The sequence below is a fragment of the Chrysemys picta genome, chromosome 13 (assembly GCF_011386835.1).
Source record: "Chrysemys picta bellii isolate R12L10 chromosome 13, ASM1138683v2, whole genome shotgun sequence".
Lineage (NCBI taxonomy): Eukaryota > Metazoa > Chordata > Testudines > Emydidae > Chrysemys > Chrysemys picta.
In genome coordinates, this window is record NC_088803.1 from 22,171,142 (window position 1) to 22,197,904 (window position 26,763).

At 57.3% G+C, this 26,763-nt stretch overlaps 1 protein-coding gene across 1 annotated transcript in view; it reads left to right on the forward strand.

Moving 5' to 3' along the window:
* The first annotated feature begins 386 nt into the window (after positions 1–386).
* The window catches only part of LOC101936441 (von Willebrand factor A domain-containing protein 5A-like), a 30,399-nt gene continuing 4,022 nt past the window's right edge, over positions 387–26,763 (forward strand). The window contains 22 exon segments of the mRNA XM_065565230.1: positions 387–482; positions 1,835–1,894; positions 2,036–2,238; positions 4,127–4,328; positions 4,572–4,592; positions 8,908–9,080; positions 9,709–9,823; positions 14,398–14,570; positions 14,718–14,806; positions 14,963–15,107; positions 15,672–15,751; positions 16,563–16,677; positions 16,874–16,985; positions 16,988–17,037; positions 17,233–17,336; positions 17,648–17,831; positions 18,062–18,353; positions 18,764–18,895; positions 20,189–20,325; positions 20,907–20,956; positions 20,958–21,043; positions 21,446–22,871. Coding sequence (XP_065421302.1) covers positions 1,855–1,894; positions 2,036–2,238; positions 4,127–4,328; positions 4,572–4,592; positions 8,908–9,080; positions 9,709–9,823; positions 14,398–14,570; positions 14,718–14,806; positions 14,963–15,107; positions 15,672–15,751; positions 16,563–16,677; positions 16,874–16,985; positions 16,988–17,037; positions 17,233–17,336; positions 17,648–17,831; positions 18,062–18,353; positions 18,764–18,895; positions 20,189–20,325; positions 20,907–20,956; positions 20,958–21,043; positions 21,446–21,663 — 2,721 coding nt within the window. The 5' untranslated portion in view covers positions 387–482; positions 1,835–1,854 and the 3' untranslated portion in view covers positions 21,664–22,871.

The window sequence follows — 26,763 nt, forward strand, 5'->3', positions numbered from 1 at the left end:
ACCACTGCCCTAGAAACTTGCCCATTTCCCCCTGGTTTTTGTTATCACTTGCTGTTAACTCGAGTGTATCTGCTTTGAACTGTATGTAACGGCCAGCAGGGCAGGGAGGCATCAGGTGCGGGGAGATCACCCCGGAGTGGGGACACCCAGCACCTGTCCTGAGTGACCAGGCTCCTGGGCCCAGCCTTGTCGGGGTTTCGGGGACTCGGCCGAGCCGGATGGAGGAAGGGGAGCACTCGAGGGCACCCAGGCCTCCGGGCAAAGGGAGCTGGAGCGAGGACTCTAGTTTCACTAGCCGACTCCGCCGGGGCGGTGCAGACGCCAGGAAGGTTCCCCTGATAACGGGACCATCCCAGGCCCCTGGGTGAGAGTAGCTGCGGGCGGGGAGTTTGCAGACGCTCCCTGGCTGGACTGGGCGGGGCTAGCCTGGAAAAGTGACTTTCGGTTTTCCAGCCTTTGCACCACAGCCCGGGCTAGTGAAGGTAACGGGGCCCCCACAGCCCCCCCGCTGCGGTCCAGGACCCCCAGTTGGGGAGAGAACCCAGGCATCCTGGCACCCAGCCCCCCCCAACCGGGGATAGGACCCAGGAGTCCTGCCAGGGATACAAGTGTGTGTGCGCTGCCCCCTGTAACACGGCCGGGGGGTCTCTCCGCCCCCAGCACTGCGCAGGGTGGATGTAGGGAGAGGGGGGTTTGAAGTCACGGCCCAGCCCGGCCCCACTTCCCACTGGCCGGCCCCGGGAGTCGCGGGGACTCACCCTCAGTAGAGCGGGGTCTATGACCCGGGACGGGCAGATCCGGCTCTGCCCAGCAGGGGGCAGCGCGGCTCTGGCAGCGGGGCCGGGGAAGGGGGTTCGGATCGGAGCCAGAGCCGGAAATTCAGCAACTTGCTGGGTCAGAGGCGCCCGCCCCATTCTGTCCATCCTTAAACCCCCCACCCCACACAGTGCAACCCCCCTTTCCGTCCGTCTGTCCATCCTCACCCCCCCCACTGTCCAACCCCCCCTTCCATCCGTCCGTCCATCCTCAACCCACCCCTGCACTGTCCAACCCCCCCTTCCATCCGTCTGTCCATCCTAACCCCCCCCCGCACTGTCCACCTCCCCCCGCACTGTCCAACCCACCCCTTCCGTCCATCTGTCCGTCCTCACCCCCTCCACGCCTGTCCAACTCTCTTTTCTGTCTGTGCGTCCCCACCCACACATCTTCCTCCTTCCCTCCCTCCCTCTCTCCATCCCGTCCTTCCATCTGTCCATCCATTCCCCCTACATTTCCATCTCTCAGCCGTACCCCAGTCCCTGCCGGGGGCTGGGGCCATGTGTGGGGTGGTCGGTAGTCCCTGATTGTGTTTGTCTGGCCCGGCTGAGAGCCCTGATGACAGGGTGTATCCATCCCACTGTGGGCAAGTGGGGGCGTTTCCCCGCCTCCCCCAGCAGATGTACAGGGCCCTGTGATGCTCCCCTACATTTCTCCATCCCTCCCCCGGCTCCCAGCCATTCCCTCCATCCAAACGTCCATCCCCACCCCCCTCCCGTCCATCTGTTCCCCATTGCCCCCCTCCACACACACATTTCTCCATCCAGCTCCCAGCTGTACCCTGGTCCCTGCCTGCCCCTACTTGCTGGGAGCTGGCCCCGTGTGCAGGAAGGGGGAGCCCGAGAGGAGCCGTCTGTCTGAGCTAGGCCCGACAGCCTGCGGGACTCCCTGCCACAGGACTTGGCTAAGCAGCGGGTTGGGGCTGGGGTCTCAGAGCCATTGCTGGAGGACAGACCCTGTCCCCATCAGTTTCCATGGGAACCCTGTATCTCACCACACACCTTTCCCCCCCCCACAGATCTCCAACCCCGGACCAAGATGACGAGCTGCGGCCTCCTGAACAGTTCCAACAAGCCGGGTGAGTCGGGGGGGGGGGGGGGCCCATGACTGATGCCCCCTTCCCCTGGAGCCCATGGGGGGGGGGCCATGGCTGACATCCCCCTTTCGTGGCACCCATGGGGGTCAGAGGGGCCCGTGGCTGATCTCCCTCTCCCCCCAGTGCCCCTGCGCAGCGGCGTGGTGACGGTGCTGATCCGAGGCTTCGTGGCGGACGTGGGCTGTGAGCTGCTGTACAGGAACGAGGAGCCGGGGCCTGTGGAGGCCGTATTCGTGTTCCCCGTGGACGCCGAGGCGGCCGTCTACGCCTTCCAGGCCCGCCTGGGGGGCGCCTGCATCGAGGCCCAGCTCCACGAGAAGAAAGAGGTACCAGGGGGGAGAGACGGTACCAAGGGGGTAGGGTATGGGTACACACTGGCTCGGGGGCAGGGGAATCTTGGGGTGACCCCATCTCTCCCGGCAGGTGCAAGAGCTGTACAGGGACACACTAGCCGGGGGGCAGGGCAGGGGGATGTTGGGGGAATGGGGAATCTTGGGGTGACTTGGTCTCTCCCGGCACACACAGGAGCTGTATGGGGACACCCTGGCAAGGGGATCTCGTGGGATAAGGAGATCTCAGGCTGACCCTGTGTCACGGAGTGTGGGGGGGCACAAGGCCCTGCCCCCCCAGCTTCCTGCAATTCACCATAACTCTCAGCCAGCCAGTAAAGCAGAAGGTTTATTTAGACGACAGGAACACAGCCCAAGACAGGTCTTGCAGGCACAGACAACAGGATCCCCCCCAGTTAGGTCCATCTTGGGGTCCCAGGGCCCCACAGCCCCCTTGGGAGGTCAGAGCCCTGTCTGCCTCCCAGCCATTCCACCAGCCAGCTCCTGAAACTCTCCCTTCAGTGACCCCTCCCACAGGCTTTGTTTGGTTTCCCGGGCAAAGGTGTCACCTGGCCTCTAACCCCTTCCTGGGTTCTCACATGGCATGCTCAGGTATCTTCCCTCAAGGCCAGTCTCCCATCCCCCAATGCAGACTGTCCTAGCCAACCTCCCCACTCAGCATTCAAAGACCTCATTAAGAATAGTCCCAGTTTGTCACACCCTGTCTCTCCAGGAGGTGCAGGAGCTGTTACTTCTAAGGGAATTAGGCACCAAAACAAATTAAAATTCTGTGCACAATATTTTAAAATTCTGCATATATTTTTTGTCAAAATAACACAGTGTAATCACGCCAGTTTCCATTATTTTGGTAATTTATTTCAAAATAATGTCAGCAAGTACATCTGTAACAACATAGACCAAAAAAAAAAAAAGATTCTGGTAAATTTTTCCACTAGTAGATTCCTTTCTAGGCTTATTCATACAGAACTTTGTGTAAGAATTCATTTAAACTACAATATAGAATCGGATTTCCTTCCCCTCAGAAGCAGCGCAAAGGCTTGGGGGAGTCAGGGGTAACAGAGGAGCTGAGGGAGAGGGAAGGAGTCTGGAGTGAACCTCAAGGATTGTTGGGTGTGGGTGGGAGAAGTATGGAACAGGTTTTTTTGGGGTGCAGGGGGAAGGAATTGTTAGGGAGTTGGGGAGCCTCCCAAATGCAGAGGCTCACCCCAAGCCTCTCCCATTCAGTCAGGCACATCTGCCCCTGTCTCCACACCCCCCCGCATCGGTCTCTGCAGCCTCCTCCCCCATCCCTGTGTGTCCCTGCATCCCCCTTCCCCTGTTCCTGTGTGGCCCTGCAGCTCCCCTCCCTCTATCCTTGGCTCAACGGTGTCACCCCACTAGCTCCTGAGCCCACAGCCCAGACTCTCCCCCGCCCACCAGCCCTTCTGAACCCCTCTCTGTGACCCCCCCCACCCCCAGCAGCCCCACTCTGTCCTAACCTGGCTCCGCGGGCAGGGTGCTGTTAAGAACGCAGCCGGCTCCTGGCTGCTCTAGTGCCACAGCAGCCTCTGGTGGGTGAAGGTGGAACTGCAGCACTTCTTTGACAATGTATTTTTTGTAGGGGATAGCTCAGTGGTTTGAGCATTGGCCTGCTAAACCCAGGGTTGTGAGTTCAATCCTTGAGGGGGCCCACTTAGAGATCTGGGGCAAAATCAGTACTTAGTCCTGCTGGTGAAGGGAGGGGGCTGGACTCGATGACCTTCCAGTTCTAGGAGATAGGATATCTCCATTTATAATTAAAAAAAAAAAAAAAAACCATACACACACCCCTGTATGAGAATGTGCTGGCCAGGGGTAGGGCAGGGGGACCCTGTCTCTCTGGCAGGCACAAGAGCTGTACGGGGACACGCTTGCCGGGGGACAGAGCTCGTTCTTGCTGCAGCAGGAGGGGGCCAGGGGTGACGTTTTCAGCTGCTCCCTGGGTAACCTGCCCCCTGGGGAGGAGGCGGCGCTGACCCTGCGCTACGTCTGCGAGCTGCCGCTGGAGCCCGATGGAGCCGCCCGCTACATGCTGCCGGCCGTGCTGCGCCCCCTGCTCCCGCCCACGTGCCCCATGGTGAGACCCACAGATCCCCCTGCTCCCGCCCACGTGCCCCATGGTGAGACCCACAGATCACCCTGCCACTTTAGACTGCCTGGTCATTCCCCAAACCCCCACTGCGCACCCTACAGTGAATGACCCACAGCCTGTAACCCTCCCCCCCAGACCCACTAGCCCCTGCTACGTACCCCACAGGGAAAGACCCACATGGACCCTCATAGACCCATAGGCCACTACTATGTGCCCCATGGTAAGTACCTTCCCAGCCTTGCAATCCCCGCTCCAGGGTATGTTACCCCTGGCCCCTCCCCCAATATCCAAGCATCCCCCCTATGCCCCTCAATAGCCCATTCCCCCCATAGAATCATAGGACTGGAAGAGACCTTGAGAGGTCATCTAGTCCAGTCCCCTGCAGTCGTGGCAGGATTAATTATCTAGACTATTCCTGACAGGTGTTTGTCTAACCTGCTCTTAGAAATCGCCAATGATGGAGATTCCACAAGCTCCCTAGGCAATTTATTCCAGTGCTTAACCACCCGGGTAGGAAGTTTTTCCTAATGTTCAACCTAAATCGCCCTTGCTGCAATTTAAGTCCATTGCTTCTTGTCCTATCCTCAGAGGTTAAGAAAAACAATTCTTCCTCCTCCTCCTTGTAACAACCTTTTCCATACTTGAAAACTGTTATGTCCCCTTTCACTCTTCTCCAGACTAAACAAACCCAAGGTTTTCAATCTTCCCTCTTAGGTCACGTTTTCTAGAACATTTTTGTTGATCTTCTCTGGACTCTCTCCAATTTGTCCACATCCTTCCTGAAATGTGGCACCCAGAACTGGACACAATACTTCAGTTGAGGCCTAATCAGAGCAGAGTAGAGCGGAAGAATTGCTTCTCATGTCTTGCTTACAACACTCCTGCTAATATAGCCCAGAATGATGTTTGCTCTTTTTTTTTTTTTGCAGCAGTTACTATTGACTCATATTTACCTTGTCATCCACTATGACTCCCAGATCCCTTTCCACAGTACTTCTTCCTAGGCAGTTATTTGCCATTTTGTATGTGTGCAACCCATTGTTCCTTCCTAATGAAGTACTTTGCATTTGTCCTTCAGACCATTTCTCCCGTTTGTCCAGATCATTTTGAATTTTAATCCTATTCTCCAAAGCACTTGCAACCCCGCCCAGCTTGGTATTGTCCGCAAACTTTATAAGTGTACTCTCATTATCTAAGGTTTCAGAGTAGCAGCCGTGTCAGTCTGTATCCGCAAAAAGAAGAACAGGAGTACTTGTGGCACCTTAGAGACTAACAAATTTATTAGAGCATAAGCTTTCGTGGACTACAGCCCACTTCTTCGGATGCATATAGAATGGAACATTTATATGTTTTTTTTTCCCCCCTTCTCTTAATTAATTGGCCTCTCAGAGTTGGTAAGACAACTCCCACCTGTTTATGCTCTCTGTATGTGTGTATATGTTCCATTCTATATGCATCCGAAGAAGTGGGCTGTAGTCCACGAAAGCTTATGCTCTAATAAATTTGTTAGTCTCTAAGGTGCCACAAGTACTCCTGTTCTTCTTTTCTCATTATCTAAATCATTGATGAAGATATTGAACAGAACCGCACCCAGAACTTATCCCTGCAGGACCCCACTCGTTATGCCCTTCCAGCATGACTGTGAACCACTGATAACTACTCTCTGGGAACAGTTTTCCCACCAGTTTTGCACCCACTGTATAGTTGCTCCATCTAGGTTGCTAACCCTAGTTTGTTTAAGAGGTGGCCATGGGAGACAGTATCAAAATCTTTACTAAAGTCAAGATATAACACATCTACCACTTCCCCCCCATCCCAAGGCTCGTTACCCTGTCAAAGAAAGCTATCAGGTTTTTTGACATGATTTGTGTTTGACAAATCCATGGTGACTGTTTCTTAGCACCTTATTATCTTCTAACTGTTTGCAAATTGACTGTGTAATTATTTGCTCCCTTATCTTTCCGGGTACAGAAGTTAAGTTGACTGGTCTGTAATTTCCCAGGTTGTCCTTATTTCCCTTTTTATAGATAGGCACTAGATTTGCCCTTTTCATCTCTCTCATGTTCCATGACTTTGCAAAGATAATTGCTAATGGCTCAGGTATCTCCTCAGTCAGCTCCTGGAGTATTCTAGGATGCATTCCATCAGGCCCTGGTGACTTGAAGACCTCTAATTTGTCTAAGTAATTTTTAACTTGTTCTTTCCCCATTTTAGCCTCTTCTGCGCCTACCTTGTTTTCACTGGCATTCACTACATTAGACGTCCAATCAGTACCAACCTTCTTGGTAGAAACCAAAACAAATAAGTCATTAAGAACCTCTGCCATTTCCACATTTTCTGTTATTCTTTTGCCACCGTCAATGAGTAATGGGCCTACCCTGTCCTTCATCTTCCTCTTGCTTCTAATGCATTTGTAGAATGTTTTCTTGCTACCCTTTATGTTTCTGGCTGGTTTGATCTCATTTTGTGCCTTGGCCTTGTTCATTTTGTCCCTACATACTTGTGTTATGTGTTTATATTCATCCTTTGTAATTATACCTAGTTTCCGCTTTTTATAGGACTCTTGATTTTTAGATCACTGAAGATCTCCTGGTTACGCCAGGGTGGTCTCTTGCCATACTTCCCATCTTTCCTACGCAGTGGGATAGTTTCCTCTTGTGCCCTTAATACTGTCTCCTTGGAAAACTGCCAACTGTCTCCAGTTGCTTTTCCTGTTAGACTTGCTTCCCATGGGACCTTACCTGCCAACTCCCTGCATTTGCTAAAGTCTGCCTTCTTAAAATCTATTGTCTTTATTTTGCTGTTCTCCCTCCTACCATTCCTTAGAATCATGAACTCTACCATTTCATGATCACTTTCACCCAAGTTGCCTTCTGCTTTCAAATTCTCAACCAGTTCCTCCCTATTTGTCAAAATCAGATCTAGAAGAGCCTCCCCGCTAGTAGCTTTCTCCTCCTTCTGAAAGGAAAAATTGTCTCCGATACAGTCCAAGAACTTGTTGGATAATCTGTGCCCTGCTGTGTTATTTTCTCAACAGGTGTCTGGGTAGTTGAAGTCCTCCCATCACCACCAAGTCCTGTGCTTTGGATGATTTTGTTAGTTGTTTAAAAAAAAGCCTCATCCACCTCTTCTTCCTGGTTAGATGGTCTGTAGTAGACCCCCACCCTGACATCACCCTTGTTTTTTTACCCCTTTTATCCTTACCCAGAGACTTTCAACAAGTCTGTCTCCTATTTCCATCTAAATCTCAGTCCAAGCATACACATTTTTAATATATAAGGCAACACCTCCTCCCTTTTTTCTCTGCCTGTCCTTCCTGAGCAAGCTGTACCCTCCTATACCAGTATTCCAGTCATGCCTATTATCCCACCAAGTCTCTGTGATGCCAACTATGTCATAGTCGTGTTTAGTTATTAGCATTACGAGTTCTTCCTGCTTATTCCCTGTAGAGGAGCAGACTCACCCCTGCGGCGCCTCCTGCTGGTGACTTCTGGGAATTAGCTCTTCCAGCATCCTGGAGCACCCCCTGCAGGCCGGTGATCTGCTTGTCCTCTAGCCCCCATGTCCCTCCTGGACCCCCGTGCCCTTGTATCTGGGGTGCTGCCCCCTGGCAGTACACCCCTCAGTACGAGGGTCTCCCCTCCCAGGGGAACCCCCACCCACTATCCCTACCTCACCTCAGGATAAGGCTACTGCCAGTCTCCAACTAGCCCCCGCTCCCTGGGGCAGACTGCAGTATAGGCCACTCATCATCAGCAAGGTTGGGTTTAGACCTGCTGCCTTGGCCTAGCCCTGGGCTGCCCTCCACAACCCCCAGTACCCCTTGGCCTTCTACTAGGCCGCAGTCTGGGGCTTTCCCGGCTGGAGCGCCCCAGCCTGTCCTCAGGTACCCTGTCTCTAGCTCCCTACAGCCAGGCCCTTCTCTCTCTGAACACAGAGAGAGACTCTTGGCCTTTGGCTCACAGCCTTTTTATATAGGGCCAGCTGAGGCCTGATTGGGGTGTGGCCCAGCTGCAGCTGCTTCCCAATCAGCCCAGCTTAGCCGCTCCCAGCCACAACCTTCCCCCAGGGCTGTTTTAAGCCCTTCAGGGCAGGAGCAGGGAAACCATCCCGCTACATTCCCATAGTTCTCGCTTTAGTATACAGACATCTAAGATACTGATTCGATCCCCACCTCAGTTCTGTCTTGTCTCTCCTTTATCTCTGCTATAACAGCCCATTCTCCACCCAAATTCCGACACTTCTCCCAGGTCTCCACGTTCTTGACTTACTGTGGGCTTTGGTCACCTGCCCCCTTCAAACCTAGTTTAAAGCCCTCCTCACTAGGTTAGCCAGTCTGTATCCAAATATGCTCTTCCCCTTCCTCGCTAGGTGGACCTCATCTCTGCTTAGCAGTCCTTCTTTCTGGAACAGCATCCCGTGGTCAAGGAAGCCAAAGCCCTCCTGGCGACACCATCTTCGCAGCCAGGCATTTGCCTCCAGGATGCATCTGTCTCTGCCTGCGCCACATGCTCACCCCGTGTCTCTCTCTGCAGGGTGGGACGGGGAGGACGTCACCCAGGGGGTCCCGCGAGTCCCCCAGGGGGAGCTGCCCTATACCCTGAGCCTGAGCGTCACTCTGCAGTCGTCCCACGGCATCGACCGCGTGCTCTCCAACTGCTCCCTCACCCCCCTGAGCTACACGGCTGGGAACCGGACCACCGCCCAGGTAAGGGCTCACCCGGACACCTGGGTCTCGGCTATCCCCAGTGGGAGAGTCAGTGTGGGGGGGCAGCTCTGAGCAGGGGGGTGATGGGGGCTCTGGGCTGAGGGGTTGGTGCCAGGGGACTGGGCGTGGGTCCTAGGTGGGCATATACAGGGGTGGGAGCTCTGGGGCAGGGCAGGTGGTGGGTCCAAGAAGGCGGGTGGCGGGGAAGAGGGTTGAGCAACACCAACGGATCTGGGGAGCTGCCCGCATTCTCTGGGGAAAATCTCAAGGGGCTGAGACCAGCCTGTGGGGGTGAAATCCTGGACATTCGAGGGGTCCTGGTTCCCTTTGCTTTTTGGGAGTTTCCCTCTCCTTGATTTTGAATGAAAGAAAATGGGGGGCTGGGAAAATATCACCCCCAAATTGGAAAGATTTAGCCAAACAAAGTCAGAATTTTCACAGTATTTTCTGCAAGAAGAGCCAAGTCCCCGTGTTGCCTTTGGGGTGTTTTTCCCTCTCTCCCTTCCCTCCTAACCCGGAGTTGCTCCCTCCCCCGGCTGCATGATGGGCACTGAGCTGGGCGCGAGAGCCAGCGGGACCCTGCTGTCCAGGAGCCATGGGGAAGTGACTGTGTCTGTCACCCCACCAGGTGTCACTGGCTGAGGCCTCCCCATGGGACCGAGACGTGGAGCTGCTGGTGTATTACACGGAGCCGCACAAACCCAGCGCGGTGCTGGAGGTCGGGTTGCCCGGAGCAGAGCCAGGTGCGGGGGGGGGGGAATCCTTCATCCTTCACCCTGCTGCCCCTGGCCGGAGCGGTGGGAATGGGGGGGTCCATGGGATGGGGGGGGGTGTTCTGGGCGGTGACTTGGGGTCGTGGGGGCTAGGACAATGAGAGGGATGGTAGGGGAATGGGAGGTCCTAGGGCTGATGGCAGTGCGTGCTAAGAGAGGTGCTTGGGGAATCTGGGGGCAGGGTTAAAAACGTTGTAGAGCAGATTTTAAATTAAGGGCTGGGGGGAAGCTGACAGGTACTGAGGAACACATGGTTCGGACAGAGAGAGGATCTAAGGAAGAGAGGATGGAAGATGATAAAATACAGGTAGGATCTGATGAGAGAGAGTCAAATGAAAGAAAGTCCCATTCAATTACATCACATAATGGCAGACAGCTAAAAAGTGACAAGTTTTTAAAGTGCTTATATACCAGTGCTAGAATTCTAAATAATAAGATGGATGAACTTGGGTGCCTTGTATTAAATGAGGGTATTGATATAAAAGGCATCACAGAAACTTGGTGGAATGAGGATAATCAATGGGACACAGAAATAGCAGGGTACAAAATATATCAGACGGACAGAACAGGTCGTGCTGGTCGGGGAGTGGCACTATATGTGAAAGAAAACATAGAATCAAATGAAGTAAAAATCTTAAATGAACCAAACTGTACCACAGAATCTCTATGGATAGTAATTCCATGCTCGAATAATAAGAATATAGCAGTAGGGCTATACTACTGACCACCTGACCAGGATGGTGATAGTGACTGTGAAATGCTCAGGGTGGATAGAGAGGCTATTAAAATTAAAAAATCAGTAATAATAATGGGGGATTTCAGTTATCCCCATATTGACTGGGTACATGTCGCCTCAGGATGGGGCGGGATGCAGAGATAGTTTCTTGACACCTTAAATGACTAGTCCTGGAACCCACAAGATAAGAGGCAATTCTTGATTAGTCCTTAGTGGAGCACAGGATCTGGTCCAAGAGGTGAAAATACCTGGGCCACTTGGTAATAGTGAGCATAATATAATTAAATTTAACATCCCTGTGGTGGGGCCACTGGACGATCGAGATACTAAAGGAGCACTCAAGGAGGATAAGGGCATTGTGGAGAAACTAAATGAATTTGCATTGGTCTTCACAGCTGAGGATGTGAGGGAGATTCCCAAACCTGAGCCATTCTTATTAGATGACAAATCTGAGGAATGGTCCCAGATTGAGGTGACATTAGAGGAGGTTTTGGAACAAATTGATAAACTAAACAGCAATAAGTCACCAGGACCAGATGGGATTCACCCAAGAGTTCTGAAGGAACTGAAATGTGAAATTGCAGAACTACTAACTGTGGTCTGTAACCTATCATTTAAATCAGCTTGTGTACCAAATGACTGGAGAATAGCTAATGTGACACCAATTTTTAAAAAGGGCTGCAGCGGTGAGCCCAGCAATTACAGGCCGGTAAGCCTGACTTCAGTATTGGGCAAACGGGTTGAAACGATAGTAAAGAACAGAATTGTCAGACACATAGATGAACATGATTTGTTGGGGAAGAATCAACATGGTTTTGAGGGGGTCAACACGTATGTGGACAAGGGTGATCCAGTGCATATAGTGTACTTGGCCTTTCACAAAGCCTTTGACAAGGTCCCTCACCAAAGGCTCTTAAGCAAAGTAAACTGTCATGAGATGAGAGGGGAGGTCCTCACATGCATTGGTAGCTGGTTAAAAGATAGGGAACAAAGGGTAGGAATAAATGGAGAGGGGTAAATAGTGGTGTCCCCCAGGGGTCTGTGCTGGGATGAGGGCTGTTCAACATATTCATAAATGGTCTGGAAAAAGGGGTAAACAGTGAAAAACATTAAAAATTCTGCTCCAAAAATATAAAAATTCCACGCACAGCATTTTAAATTTCTGCAAATGTTATTTGTCAGATCAATGTGGAGGCTCCAGCATGGCATTGGGGAGCACAGGCCCTGGCTGCACAGAGGTGGGAGATCACTGTGCACCTCCCCCCAGGACACACACTCAGCGGTGAGGCTGCACCCAACCCAGACACAGCGCAAGGACTGGGCCTGCCCCAGAAACACCCCAGGGCCCTGCCCCTCCGTGCCAGGCGCACCAGGGGTGGGGCAGGCAGGCTCAGGAAGGCAGGATCCAAGTGTGGAGGGGCTTAGTGTGGGGGGATTCAGGTGTGGGTTGAGAGGGTTCTGTGTGGGGCAGTCTGGGTGCGGGCAGCTCAGTGGGGGATCTGCAGGGGGAGAATCTGGATGCACAGGAGCTTGTTGGGAGGTTCTGGGTGCAAAGGTAATGGGACTCTGCAGGGGGTCCAGGTGAAGGTGGTTGGGGCCCAGCAGGGCTCTGGGTGTGGGGGGTAGAGCTCGGCTCGGGGGCCTGGGTGTGGGGGGCTCAGTGGGGTGGGGATCCAGATGCAACTGGTTGGGGCTCAGTGGGGTTGGGATCCGAGTGCAGGTGGCTCGTTGGGGTGGTCCAGGTGCAGCGGGAGTGGGGCTCATCAGGGTAGGTTCTGAGTGCGGGGGGGTGAGGCTCTGCAGGAGGGTCTGGGTATGAGGGTGTCTGGATGCACGTGGGTTGGACGGATGGGGGAGTAGCTCCCTGTACAGGGATTCCTCCCCCTTCAGCTGAAGAGCGATGGGTGCAGGAAGTGGTGGTGGGGGGGAGTTTGCAGAGCTTCCTGCAGCTGGGGGAGAAATCTGGGGATGGGTCTGACCTGGCCCCAATTGCCATGCAGGGGAAGAGGAAGTCCCGTCCTCCCCAGCCCAGCTGGGACTAGCAGCTGACCCCAGCACAGGGTAGGAGCCAATAGCTGGGTCTTTCCCAGTCCCGCCCCCTGCCCCACAGTGATATACCTCTCTGCCGGATACGGCTGGGGAGGGTCACATGACCGCTCTTGTGGCTTCCCTTTGCTTCCCCATCAGAAAGTCACTTTTTTGCAGGGAAGCAAAGAAATCGGCACTGGGCATAAATTCTGTGCATGTTCAGTGGTGCAGAATTCCCCCAGGAGAAAAACATCCACTCAATGTGCAGCGGCAATCCAAAAAGCAAACCAAATATTAGGAATCATTAGGAAAGGGATAGATAATAAGACAGAAAATATTGTATTGCCTCGAGATCAGCAGTTCTCAAACTTTAGCAACCTGAGGTCCCCCATTTTGATTTAAATTTTTTTGGGACCCCCTGCCCCTTCCTGGCGAGGACAGTGAGCGGAGCCTCACTGGCTGCCCAGGCACCTAGGGCCACAGGGAGCTGGCAGCCGCTTCCGGGTGGAGGAGTTGAGGGAGGGGGAAGAGTTGGTCAGTGTGACCCACGGACACCATGGAGTTCCCTCGCAGACCCCCAGGGGTCCGCGGACCCCAGTTTGAGAAACGCTGCTCTAGATGAATCCATGGTACGCCGTCATATTGAATACTGTGTGTGGATGTGGTCGCCCCATCTCAAAAAATATATATTGGAATTGGAAAAGGTTCAGAAAAGAGCGACAAAAATGATTAGGGGTATGGAACGGTTTCCATATGAGGAGAGATTAATAAGACTGGGACATTTCAGCTTGGAAAAGAGACGACTAAGGGGGGATATGATTGAGGTCTATCATATCATGACTGGTGTGGAGAAAATAAATAAGGAAGTGTTATTTACTCCTCATAACACAAGAACCAGAGGTCACCAAATGAAACTAATAGGCAGTGGATTGAAAACAAACACAAGGAAGTATTTCTTCACACAACACACAGTCAACCATTGGAACTCCTTGCCAGAGGATGTTGAGAAGGCCAAGACTGTAACGGGTCAAAGAAGAGCTAGACAAGTTCATGAATGATAGGTCCATCAACAGCTACTAGCCAGGATGGGCAGGGGTGGTGTCTGTAGCCTCTGTTTGCCAGAAGCTGGGAATGGGCAACGGGATGGATCACTTGATGATACCCTGTTCTGTTCATTCCCTCTGAAGCACGTGGCATTGGCCACTGTTGGCAGACAGGATCCTGGGCTAGATGGACCTTTGGTCTGACCCAGTCTGGTCATTCTTATGATTATGGATGGGTGTTGAAGGAGCTGAGGATGAGGTGTGTGGGGGCTCAGGGGACCAGAGCGGGGGGTTTCAGTGGAGCTGGGAGTGGGAGGGTGCGGTGCCTGGGAGCAGTAGACACTGGGGTGCACTGCAGGTTTGGGAATATGGGGGAGAATGGGAAATGGAAGGGCAGGTGCTGGGGGGCTGGTAATTGGGGGCAGTGTGGAATCTAGGGGAAAGAGGTATGGGGGGAGGGATGGAGGTGGGGCTCTGGGGCAGCCGGGGGATACTGAGAGGATGCGGGTGGTGGGGGATCTAGGGAGAGGATGATATGGGGGGAGGGACAGAGGGGTGGGGCTCTGGGGCAGTTGGGAGGCTGGGGGCAGTGGGGAATCGATGGGAAGGGCAGTAGGGGGAGGGACATGGGTGGGACTCTGGGGCAGGAGGGGGGACCTGGGGGCTCTCACAGGCTCACAGGGCTCGACCCCATGCCCCTCCACCCCCCATTTGGGGCTGGCCCCTTCTCCCTGCAGGCTCCCTGATGGGTGACCCGGCCGTGATGGTGACGCTGCTGCCCAGACTGCCCGAGGCTATACAAGGCCAGAGCTTGGCCGGGGAGTTCATCTTCCTACTGGACCGCTCCGGCAGCATGGGGTGCCCCATGGACGGCCGAGACCGCTCCCCCCAGCGCATCGACAGCGCCAAGGTATGGCCAGGCAGGAGACCAGACTAGATGGGTCTGTGGAGGGGAGCAGTTCAGGCTGGCTGGGCCTGAGGGGGCAGAGCTGAGTGGAGCAGCAGCCCAGGCTGGTTGGGCCCGTGGGGGTGACACCATCTGTCTGTCCATCCCCAGGAGACCCTGGTCCTGCTGTTGAAGAGTTTGCTCCTGGGCTGTTATTTCAACATCTACAGCTTTGGGTCTCGGTTCGAGTCCTTCTACCGGTGAGTCGGTGGGGGTGGGAGGGCGTGCTGCTGGCTGGGTTGGGGGCAGGGCTGGCTGGGGTCGGAGGCAGGGCTGGCAGGTGGTGGGGGTGGCTGGGGTCGGGATGTCCCTGGTTCCAGCTGTCCCGGCCCCTGACCCCTCGGCGCCCCCCGCAGGCAGAGCGTGGGATACACCCAACAGACCATGGCCAAGTCCCTGCAGTGCGTCAGGCAGCTCCAGGCCGACCTGGGGGGCACCGAGATCTTGGCACCGCTACGATCCATTTACCGCAGCCCCTGCCGAGATGGGCACCCACGCCAGGTATCAGAGGCAGCTGCAGGGCATCCCCGGGGGCTCGGTGGGGGGCTGGGGGTAGCTGATGGGGGTCGCTTGCCGAGGGGCTGGGGGGGTAGCTGATGGGGGCTTCGGGGGGAGGCTCAGAGTAGGACTGTGGCCGACGGGGGGCCAGTGCCCCTGGGGGTGGTGGCAGGCCATGGTAGGCAGGAGCTGTGGGGGTACCTCTATATAGAGCTGGGGGGAAGCGCTGGGTGCTGAGCCCAGCTCTGGGGGTGCCTTGCAGCCGGGGGGCAGGTAGAGCATATTGTGGGGGGCACGAGGGAGCTCCCGGAAAGGTGCCCACGGCAGTTGGGTGGGTTAATGTCTCCAGGGGCCAGGGAACAGGTGAGAGTTGGGGGTCACAGTTAGAGTAAGGGGTCACTGTCAGCCCCCCAGGGGAGATGTCTGGGAAGGGAGGGACGGGGGTTGGGGGGTTTTATGCGGCTGAGGGTCTCTGGGAGGGGGGTCAGTGGGGAAGATTCTCTGGGGGCTGCCTCCATTCCCAGTGGGAGGGGGTCCCCGGCTCTGACAGCATCTCTACCCCGCCAGCTGTTTCTGTTCACGGACGGGGAGGTGGGGAACACCCAGGACGTCATCGCTGAGGTGCAGCGTCACTGGCGGGCCCACAGGTAACAGGGGAACCTGCCCTCCAGCATCCCTCCCACGCTGCCCCCCAGCCCTGCCTCCCAGCGACTTCCCACCCTGCCACCTACCGCCCCCCCATCCCTGCTATCACGTGTACCGGCCCGAGCGCACAGCAGCTCTGCAGCAGGTCTGTGATATGAATATCGGCGAATTGCCCCACTGTGCTAATCAATAGTAACCTGTCACACAGCATCATGCCTGTCCCTCAGCCCTGCCGGCCTGGGGACCGTCTGCCCCACAGCACCCCTCAACCCTGCCCCCACCCCTACCGCCCTGGGGACCCTCTGCCCCACAGCACCCCCTCAACCCTACCCCCAGCCCTGCCGACCTGGTGACTGTTGCCCCACAGCACTCCTCGACCCTACCACCAGCCCTGCCGGCCTGGAGACGCCCAGCAACCCCAAACACTGTCCTCCCAGCCCTGCTGGCATGGGCACCTTCAGCAACCCCAAACTCTCTCCTCCTCGGCCTGGGGACCCCCAGCACCTCCCATCCCTGCCTCCCATTATCTCCCCAAAGCTGACCCTGCCCTTCCGACCTGGAGACCCCCCCAGCAACCCCAAACTCTCTCCCTCCAGCCCTGCCAGCATGGAGAACCTCTGCCCCTATCATCTCCCCCCAACCCTGCCAACAGAGAGACCCCAATCCCAGCATCTGCCCATCCCTTCACCTCACCCTTCCCCGCAGCCCTACTAGCCCCTCTCCAACTGCCCCCCAGCACTGAATGCCCCCCCCATCTCTGCCCCTCCCACTCCTGTCTCTGAACTCCCCCCCCCGACTCTGCCCACCCTGCAGGTGCTTCTCCTTCGGAATCGGGGAAAGGGCCTCCACGGCTCTGGTCAAAGGCATCGCCCGGGCAGCAGGGGGCAGCACCGAGTTCATCACAGGCCAGGACCGCATGCAGCCCAAGGTGAGAACCCAGGAGTCCCGGCTTCCCCCTCCCCCTCCTGCCCTAACCCTGCAGACACCCACTCCCGTCCCAGAGCTGGGAGAGAACCCAGGAGTCCTGGCTCCCAGCCCTCCACCAGTCCCCACACCCACCCCCAGGCCGGGGATAGGACCCTGGTGTCCTGGACCCATCCTGGGTGTGTCGGTCCCTTCCCCAGGCGCTGCAGTCTCTGAAGCGGGCCCTGCAGCCGGCCGTGACTGGGATCTCGCTGAGCTGGGATCTGCCCCCTGGGATGGAGGCGGCGCTGCTGGGCCGGGGCCCTGAGGTGATCTTCCTGGGCAGCGGTGCCTCATCTACGCCCAGCTCTGCAGGCAGCCCCAGGTGAGAGAGCAACCCCCCCCCCGGACACCCCCAGGGCTCGGGGTCAGTGACTGAGCCGGGAACCTCCCACCCCCTCCTGGGTGATAACTCTGACCCCCTAACGATGGCCATTGAGCTGGGGGCTCTGTGCTACCCAGCCCCATTGATTTTCTCCCCCCTCACGCTGCCCTTCTGACCCCCTTTCTCTGCCTGCAGCCCCCAGACACTGCCATGGGGGCCGTCACCCTGCAGTACCGCATCCAGGACCAGACCTACAAGGAGATGCTGCAGTTCCCCCTGCAGCCACAGGATGCAGACAGGTGACAGCAATGCTCCCTGGTCCCCATCCTCCCCAAGCCGCTGGGTCCTGCCCCCCACATCCCCACCCCCAACATAATAGAGATTGGAGGGGACCTGCCCCAGGTTACAGAAGGAAGCAGGAGTCCTGGCTCCCAGCCTCCCTGCTGTGACCACTAGACCCCACTCCCCTCCTATAGCCAGAGATAGAACCCAGGAGTCCTGGCCCCCAACCCCCCCCATACACTATCCCACTAGCCCCTGCTCCCCTCCCCATGGTGGCAGGAACCCAGGCGTCCGGGGCTCACCCCGTGACTCTCTGTCCCCAGCACAGGCTGCCCATTCACCGGCTGGCAGCCAAGTCACTGCTGCTGGAGCTGGAGGGGGCCGTGGACACCAGGTCGGTGGGGGACCGGTGCTGGGTGCTGGAGACCAGCCTGAGCTTGGGGGTCGTCTGCTCCCTCACGGCCTACGTGGGGGTGGACACGGAGCGGGGGCAGCCGGTGCAGGGGCCGCTGGTGAGACGGGACATCCTGCTGAGAGTTAACCCCGGAGGGGTCGGGGATCCCGGCACTGGGGGGGGATCAGCATGGGAGGGGCTCAGGTGGGAGGGGGAACCTACCTGGCACTGTGGGAGGAACCTGGCTTCGGGGTGAGGGAAGGGGGAGGGAATTATGGGAAGGATCCCAGAACAGGGGGATCCCAGTGTGAGAGGAGGGACTCAGAAGCATGGGTTATGGGCTAACATCCCTTTTCTCTTCTCCCTGCCCCAGCTCCCGTGGGGCTGAGCTGCCCCCTCCCTGCCCCCCCCCAGGGCGACCCCAGTGCCCCCGTCCCCAGGGCAGGGGGAGAGTGGCGGGCGCTGGCCGGGTGGGATGGGGAGCAGCCCTCAGTGCCTGGCCCATCCCAGCCGGGAGAGTGGGGCCTGTGGGACGGACGGACGGACAGACAGATGGACCCAGAATCGGAGACCCAAACAGACGGGGGCAGAGACCGAGAATCAGACAGTCGAACCCAGGCAGAGAAGCCGACCCCCACAGGCAGGGACCGGAGGGGCGGGCGCATCGCTGTTGTGAGCAGGCCTGGCTAGCGGGGGCCTCTTGCCCCCCCCCCCCCAGCATCCTGCCCTCATCCATGGGGTGCAGCACCCACCCTTGTGTCCCCTGGGGCTGGATGAGGGGTCCAAGCTGGGGGAAAGCAGCAGGGGAGGGGCTAGATCAAGGGGGTCCCAGCTGGGGGGAAGGGGCTGGGGGGAGATCCTGACTCTGAGGGAGCTTGGGGGAGAGGAGGATGGAGCTGGGTGTCGGGGGTCCCAGCTGGGGGGCATGGGGGAGGGGTCCCAACGGTGTGTTGGCTCTGTGTGCTGGGGGGCGGATTTCCCTTCCCTCTCTTAGCTTATCTCTGTCCGCGTGTCTGTCTGTCCCTCTCTGTCGGTCCGTCTCCTCCCCAGGCTTCGGGGCCGCACCGCACATGGCCATGTGCTGTTCCGCCTCTGTGCCCATGGACGAGCTCCTAGAGACCGCCTGTGTGTCCATGGGCTTCGCCGCGGACTGCGACTTTGAGGACTTCTCGGCTGTGTCAGGTGAGAACCACCGCACGCTCCTTACCGCTCCGGGGCACTAACCCCCAGAGCTCCCCATGGCCAGTACCAGCTATCTCCTCCCCCGGCACCGCTCCTCCTGGCTCCCTCGCCATCCCAAAGCACAGCAGGGGGAGCCCCCAACGCGAGGGCAGGAAGTCCTGCATACACGGCGCCCAGCCAGAGACTGCGCCCCAGAAAGGTGAGGGGGGCAGGGGCTGGCAGTCAGGACTCGGGGCGGGCGGCAAACACCAGGATGACGCTTCATCGGGTCAGAGACAGACGTGCCCTGACGGTCCCGGAGCTGGGCAAGTGTTTAACAGCTACATAGAAAGTGAAGGAACTTCCTGGGCAAAACACTGCTGTGACGCTGGGGGAGGGGGAATCCGCAGCTGAGTTTTTTAAGTGTCGGGACGCAAATGATCTTGCAACAAAATGAAAAAAATAAGGAAACTCCCAGGCAATAAACTTTGTGAAGCTGGAATTTGGGGTGTGAGTTTGTATCAATGAGCTAAGTGGGGGGGGGCAACTGGGCAGCGGAGGGGGTAATCAGTCACTTTTTAGTAACAGAAATGTCGCTGAGCAGTTTTCTCTGAAATAGACGCAGCTAAATTCCCAGACAAAAATACCTTGTGAAGCTGGGCCAAAGCTTAGATGTTTGTACAGGTGAGTTCAGGGGCACAGATCGTGGTTGGCACAGTCTGATTTCTAAACAAAGAAGCCCACGAAAGGCAGAATTTTTAAAGTTAAGGCTAATCTTAAAACCTGAATTTCAAGTCTGCTGTAGCCCAGCTAACCTTAACTCTGCCTCATAACCCTGGCCCAGGCATGGTTATATCATATAGACTGTGTAACATCCCATCTCCCCTATGCCTTTAGACGGTTCTGTGTCTCCCTGGACGTAGGTCTGTATCACAGGTTGTAGTACAGGATGGTCCCGGGGTCAGATTGTGTTTGAGAAACACCCTGGGGTTGTGAGATTAATGACTGGGGCTGAGACATTCATGGGGCCCAAGGGACTTTGATTCCCAACTCCAACTGCAAATTACTTGTCATCCCATGGGTGCAGAAAGGGGCAGAGTTAAGGGTGCCCACGGAGAGGTTAAGGGTGCAGAGGAGCAGATAAAGGATGCCCATGGATGGGGCAGCATTCAGGATGCCCATGGAGGGGCAGAGTTAAGGATGCACGAAGGGTCACAGTTAAGGTTGTTGGCTGTCCCCTAGCCTGGACAGGCCATGTTGCTGTTCTGTACCTATAACCCGGCGCAAGAGCCATCTCCCCACGTCTCTCCCTAGAGCGGGCACCGGAGGAGTCTCCCCCGCTGAGGCTGGTGTCTTTGCAGAATGCCAACGGCTTTTGGGACCTGGACCCCCGCCTGGTCGCTGCGCTGGGGGTGAGCGAGACCGACACCAGGGGGAGGATGGCCAGTAAGGTGAGTGCAGGGGATGGAGGAGGGGGGAGAGACGGGGGGTGTGGGGGAAGGTGCCATGAGTTGGGCCTGTTCTCTGCTCCTAGATGAGACTGGGCATGACCCAGTCTGAAGGGTCGGGGTCTGAGAGCAACTGGATCAAATGACTCCTAAATCTGGAGCCCAGTGGGGGAGACAGGCCCACAACGGGGAGCTAGGAACCCCCTTGAAGGGGATCGGAGCATTGGATCTAGGGGGCCCAGGGCTGTGGGGGGACATGGGGAGGCCCAGGCTGGGTCCTCTCTGAGGCTGTCTCCCTACCCCCGGGCATCCCACCGGGCATCTGGGTAGGGGGTCCACAATGCTAGAGTGCGGGGGCTGGGAACCCTCTGAGTCTGGGGAAGGGGTGGGAGCGCTGAATTGGGGGGTCCCCAGAGCAGGGGAATGGGGATAGCACTGGGGGGGCAGAAGGGTCCCTAGGGCAGGGGGATGCAGGCAATGCTGGGAGGGGTGCCGGGGGGTTCCAGGGGCAGGGGGATGGGGGCAGCGCTCAGGAGGACAGGGGCTGGGCATTATCTCAGGCTGTCTCTCTCTTCCCCGCACAGGACGTGGCCCCCGGCGTCTGGGCCACAGTGCTGGCCGTGGTCTGGCTGCACTGCCGGGCAGCGTGACGAGTGGGAGCTGCTGGAGGCCAAGGCTGTGGGCTGGGTACGGGGCCAAGCAGATGAGAGGGGAGTGGGGGGTTGGGGACAGTGCCCAGGTCGTTGACCATAGAACCCCTGCCCCATAGCTCAGGCCCTTCCCCCCTCCCTCCCCCCGAGATCCCAAAAACCCACAGTACCAACCCTACCCCATAGGAATCCACAGTCCAGCCAACCACAGCCCTGAGATCCTGCGCCCCATGGGTCCCAGGGCCCCCTGCCCCCCGGCTTCCTAACAGCCTCTGGCACCCCAGCCAGATCCCCAGAGGTCTCCAGTCCCAGGACAGACAGGCTCCAAGCCCCCTGCTCCCCAACATCAGTCCCCTAGGCTGTGAGCTCTCTGCCCTTTGTCCCCCAGTCCCTTGGCTGGTGTCTTCTTCCCCCTCCCTCCCACCCCCCAGTTCCCCAGACTGATGTCTCCCCCGACCCTCTTCTCATTGCAGGGCCCCGGCTGAGCGAATGCCTGGAAGCTGCCAACACCCTGCTGGGCTGCAGCGTTGGCCCTGCTGTCTTCAAGCTCTGTACCCCCCAGATCCCTGTACCCCCCCCCCTCGCAAGCTACCCTGGGCCTCCAACCCAGCTGAGGCCCCCTGATACCCATACCTCCCCTCCAAGCTATCCTGGGCTTCCAGCCCCGCTGAGGCCCCCGGAGGGATCCTAAATTAAGAGCAGCCAGTTGGTTTGTGTAAGTTTAACGAAAACAGTTTAAATTGACCCTGTAACTTACAGTGGAGGAAGGTCACTGTGCAGACAGGCCCTTGGTGCTGCGGGCGGAGACTGTCTCTGCCAGCCCCTCGCTGGAATAAAGCAGTTCCCCAGGTTTGTCTGCCTGGCTTTGGCTGGGGTCCCGGGGCACCGCGCTTCCCTCAGCTGCCCAGGGCACTGGGGTCCCAGCAGGGTCAGGGACCGCCTACCCTGAACGGGTGGATTAGCTCCCAGCTCCGGCTTTCTGGTGGGGCATAGCAGCTGGACCCAGACACTGGGGCGGCTGGCTGGGGCCGGGAGGAGCCCCGGAGAGCGGGGAGCACGTGGGGTGCAGGGGGCAGACACGGGGCATGGGCCCAGGGCAGGGTTTAGCAGGACGTTTTAGCTCTGGGTCTGTGTGGGTCACTGGTCTCTGCTCCACCAGGAGAAGGAGCTGCCAAGCCCAGAAAAACTTTCCCTTCTCGGACGCTGTTGGGACACGTGATTCCCATTCAGATACCTGGGAACCGGGTGTCCAGCCCCCCAGCAGCTCGGGAACCTCCTGCCCTGCCTGGAGCGAGGAACCAGCGGCGTTGTAATGGGACAGGGAAGCAGCAAACGCTCTCCCCCCCCCTTCTCACGCAGCCCCCCCTTCCCCCCCCAAGGCTGCTCCCATCTGTGAGCTGACGCCGACAGTCGTGTGGACTCTGGCAGCTGAATGTCTTGTGCGGAGCCCCAGTGGCTGCGGTGCCAGGCCCTGCTGCTGCCAGCCCAGGGCATTGAAATTGGCAGGAAGAATTCTAGAGAGAAAAGACGGGGGGAGATTTTCCAGGCCCAGATGGCAGCCGGGTGTCCAGCTCCCCCGGACAGTCTAGAGAGACATGGGTTTTATCCTGATGTGTAACAGCGATAAACCCAGGGGAGTTGGCGCCCAGCCCAGGCCTAGGGGTGGGCCAAACCCCCACCTCCGAGCCTATGAGCTGGTTGGGGGCAGATGGAATCCAGGCTTTTTGTAGGTCGCCAGGCAGAAAGCTCCATGAAAGTGAAGTTCAAGGTGAGGGGCGGTGCCTGTCCCTGTGAGGTAAGAAATATCCCATGGCTGGTGCTGGAATCCCCACAGCACGTGTTGCAGACCCCAGAGACTCCCTGTCTCCGTGACCCTGAAAAGAAATACAAACCCATTCAGCCAGGAAATGCAGAGCATGGTCCCCAAATGCCCTTAACTCTGCCCGCAGCCGGCACAGGATCTTACAATTCTAACAGAGGTGCCCAACTCCCACTTCTGGCTCTGCCGTCCAACGTTCGGGCTTCCACGGCATTTCCCAACCCTGCTCAGCTGCTGCTGAGCCCTGCGAGCTCCTGCTGCACCTGACTGTTCGCTGCCAGGGTCCCTACAGCCCTGCCCATGACTCCCGGCCCTGCACCTCTGGTGGGTGCCCAGGCTCTCAGCCCCAGGAGAGGCTCCAAGCAGCTGTCACAAGGCCGGATCCAGTGGCTTGCTCTGAGCTCCAGCTGGCTCCTTACGGCTTTTACCCCAGGGCTTAGAGCAGTCGCCCCAGTTCAGGTTCCCACCCTGCTGGATGGGGAGAGAGGTCTCCCACAGCCAGGTGGACGAGGAATCATATGGATCTACCCCCTCCTCCCCTGGCTTTCCTGGCATGGCGCCGAACTCCAGGACGGTGTTCCGGCTTCGGTGCCTGAGCAGCGAGGTGCCTAAATCCCAGTGTTACCAGATTTGCCTGTTACTTTGGGGTACGCTCATTTATTAGGGTTACATTTCAGGTGGGGGGGGGGGGTTCTGTAATTCTATCAAAGGTCTGCTTGTGTCACTTGTGTTTTCATATGGAGCTCTACTTCTCCCTTCTGCAAGTCCCCTGCAGAACCTAGGTTCCCAGGGCTGGGGTCCTCCAGCCCCAGAACCGGATGAACGAACACACACACATTAACAGAGCAAGTCTGAGTGGACCAGGTCAAGCAGCACTTCCAGGCTGCCACCCTCCTATGTCACAGGTTCAGCATGTCCCTATCCCCACTTTCACGTCACACTTGTACTGGTAGTAACCCACTTGATGAGCAAACCCCACAGTATTTTGGGGCGCTGCAGGGATCTTTAGCTTAGGTACGAGGAGCGTTGCTGTAGAGTAAATGGGGAAGCTAAAAACACAAAAGAGTAAAGTTCAGAGAGGGAAGCAACCAGCTTAACCATAAAAGTTATTTATTGAATAATAGTGATAACTGCACAAGGAGCCTAAACCAACTTAACAGTTACATTATTAAAGGTTACAAAAGTCATATATAGAAAACTAGACCTGATCAAACAAATCAGGGTTAGAAAGTTACACCTGAGAGAGAGGGAGGGATCTCACCGCTCCATGAAGCTTGAACTGGTCGGGGTTCCCAGGTGATGGTGGTAAATCAGGGTCCTGAGTGCTGGAGACAGGCAGAGCCCCCAGCACAATCAGTCAGGAGAAGATGAAATCCCAGTGGGACTGATGCAGAGTTTGGATCCATGCATCAGAACACAGTTGAGTGTGGAGAGGGGTTTCTTGTAGGGAAACAACAATGGTTCACAGGAGAGGACTAGATTTGTTTATGGATTAACAGATGGCTGGGGATTGAGCAGTCCAGACTGGCTGGGCCCGTGGGGCAGAGCTGGGGGAAGCAGGGTGCAGAGCTGGGGGGGGGAGCAGCCTAGGCTGGATGGGCCCGTGGTGCAAAGCCGGCAGGGGGGAGCAGAACAGGCTGGCTGGGCCCATGGGGCAGAGCCGGGGGGGAGGGAGGGAGGGAGGGGCAGGCTGCCTGGTGATTCTGTCCACCTGTCCAGCCCCAGGAGACCCTGATCCTGCTGTTGAAGATTTTGTCTCTGGGCTGTTATTTCAACATCTACAGCTTTGGGTCTCAGTTCAAGTCCTTCTACCTGTGAGTCAGAGGGGCAGCACAGGGAGGGGGATGGTTGGGGGCAGGGCAGGCTGGGGTTGTGGTGTCCCTGGGTTGGGGGCAGGGCTGGCTGGGGTCGGGGTGTCCCTCGCTTCTGCTGTCCCGGTCCCTGACCCCTCGGCGCCCCCCGCAGGCAGGGCGTGGGATACACCCAACAGACCATGGCCGAGTCCCTGCAGCGCATCCAGCAGCTCCAGGCTGACCCGGGGGGCACCAAAATCTTGGCGCCTCTATGAGCCATTTACTGTAGCCCCTGCCGGGACAGGCACCCACGCCAGGTACTGGAGGCAGCAGCAGGGTGTCCCGGGGGCTCGGAGAGGGGCTGGGGGAGCCACGGGAGGTTGCAGGAGCCACTCAGAAGGGAATGGGGCCAGGGAGAATAAACTCAGAGACTTTCAGGCCAGAAGGAATCATCCTGATCATCTCATCTGGCCCCAGCCCCCCACCCCCATGTGACAGCTCCAGCCCCTGGGGCTGAGTCACCAACGCCCCCAAACCCTGACTTACAGACGTCAGGTCCCAGAGCCCCCCTAGTTACACCAGTTCAAACCAGCAAGTGCCCCGGCTGCTGAGGGGGATGAACCCCAGAGTCTCTGCCAATCTGATGCTGGGGGAAATCTCTTCCCCACCCCACATGTGGGGGGTCTGTGAGCCCCGAGCATGGGGGCAAGACCCCCCCCCCCCAGCCAGCCCCTGGGAAGGATTCTCTGCCCCTCGGCTCGCTTGAGGAGGCTGTTCCTGAACTTCCCGGGGGGAGACCCTCAGAGAGGGGCAGGGGGCTCTGGGGGCAGCTGATGGGGGGCCAAAGGGGGTGCTTGGAGAGGGGCTGGGAGCTGGGGAGCAGGTGATGGGGGCTTTGGGGGAGCTCAGAATAGGACTGGGCCAAAAAGCCAGTGTCCCTGGGGGTATGAGCAGGGCGTGGCAGGCAGGAGCTGGGGGTGGGCACCTCTGTAGAGCTGGGGGGCAGTGCTAGGTGCTACGCTCAGCTCTGGGGGGCGCCCTGCAGCCCGAGGCGACATGGGGGGGTCAGGAGGGAGCTCTCAGAAAGGTGCCCACAGCAGTTGGGCGGGTTAGTGTCTCCGGGGGCTGGGGAAGAGGTGACAGGTGGGGCTTGGGGTCACAGTTAGAGACAGGGGAGAAGGTCGGGGTCCCTGTCTGTCACCCCCCACCCCAGGGAAATGTTGGGGGGGGTCTCATGGGGCTGGGGTTCAGTGGGGCAGGTTCTCTGGGAGCTGCCCCCATTCCCAGGGGAGAGGGGTCTCCAGGGGGATTTGGAGTTCCTCCCAGAGCTTGCACCCCCAGCCAGAGCCTTGCACCCCCCAACCCTCTGCCCCAGCCCTGAGCCTCCTCCCACACTATGAACCCCTGGGCCCCACCCCCACCCCCACCACACGTCACCTCCATATTGCTGCCCATAACAAAATTGATTCCACACATGCATGTAAAAAATTAGAGGGAACATTGCTCCAGATGCTGCTCTCGGGGCCCCATGTCACCTCGCCGCCGCTGGGCCAGCTGGAGAATTGACGTCCAGGGAGGGGAGACTCTGCAGGGATGAAGCCCCAAATCAAGGGGATGGGCCCAGACCGGGTGTGGGGGGGACCCCTGGACACAGGGGGGCAGGACCCAAAGAGGATGGAAGGGGCCCCTGGACCCAGAGAAGATGGAGGGGACCATGGCCCCCAGGGGGCTCGAACCCCTGGGGTACAAGCCATAAGGAGACAGCCGGAGCTCAGAGCACAGCCACTGGATCCGGCATCGGGACAGCGGCTTGGAGCCTCCCCCGGGGCCGGATGTGGGGCTGAGAGCCTGGAGGATGTGAAGTTGCATATGATTTGATGAAAATATGCTAATGAGTGTGAATATAATGGAACTGGATTATGCTTCATGCAAAAAGTCTCTTGTAAGGTATTATCACAAAGCTTATAATCTACTGAGTGTTGTCATCCTATTTGTATAAATGTATCATTCTTGTATCTGAAACTAGAAATATGAAATATAACTCTGAGGTCCTACTGTAATTATGCAAAGTGTGGGCCGTTAATGGTGGTTTGGAATCTTGATGGCTCCCATTAACCAGAACAATTGACTGTAGATGGCTCTGTTTACTTGCAAACCTTCCTGTGAGTCAGGCTGGGAA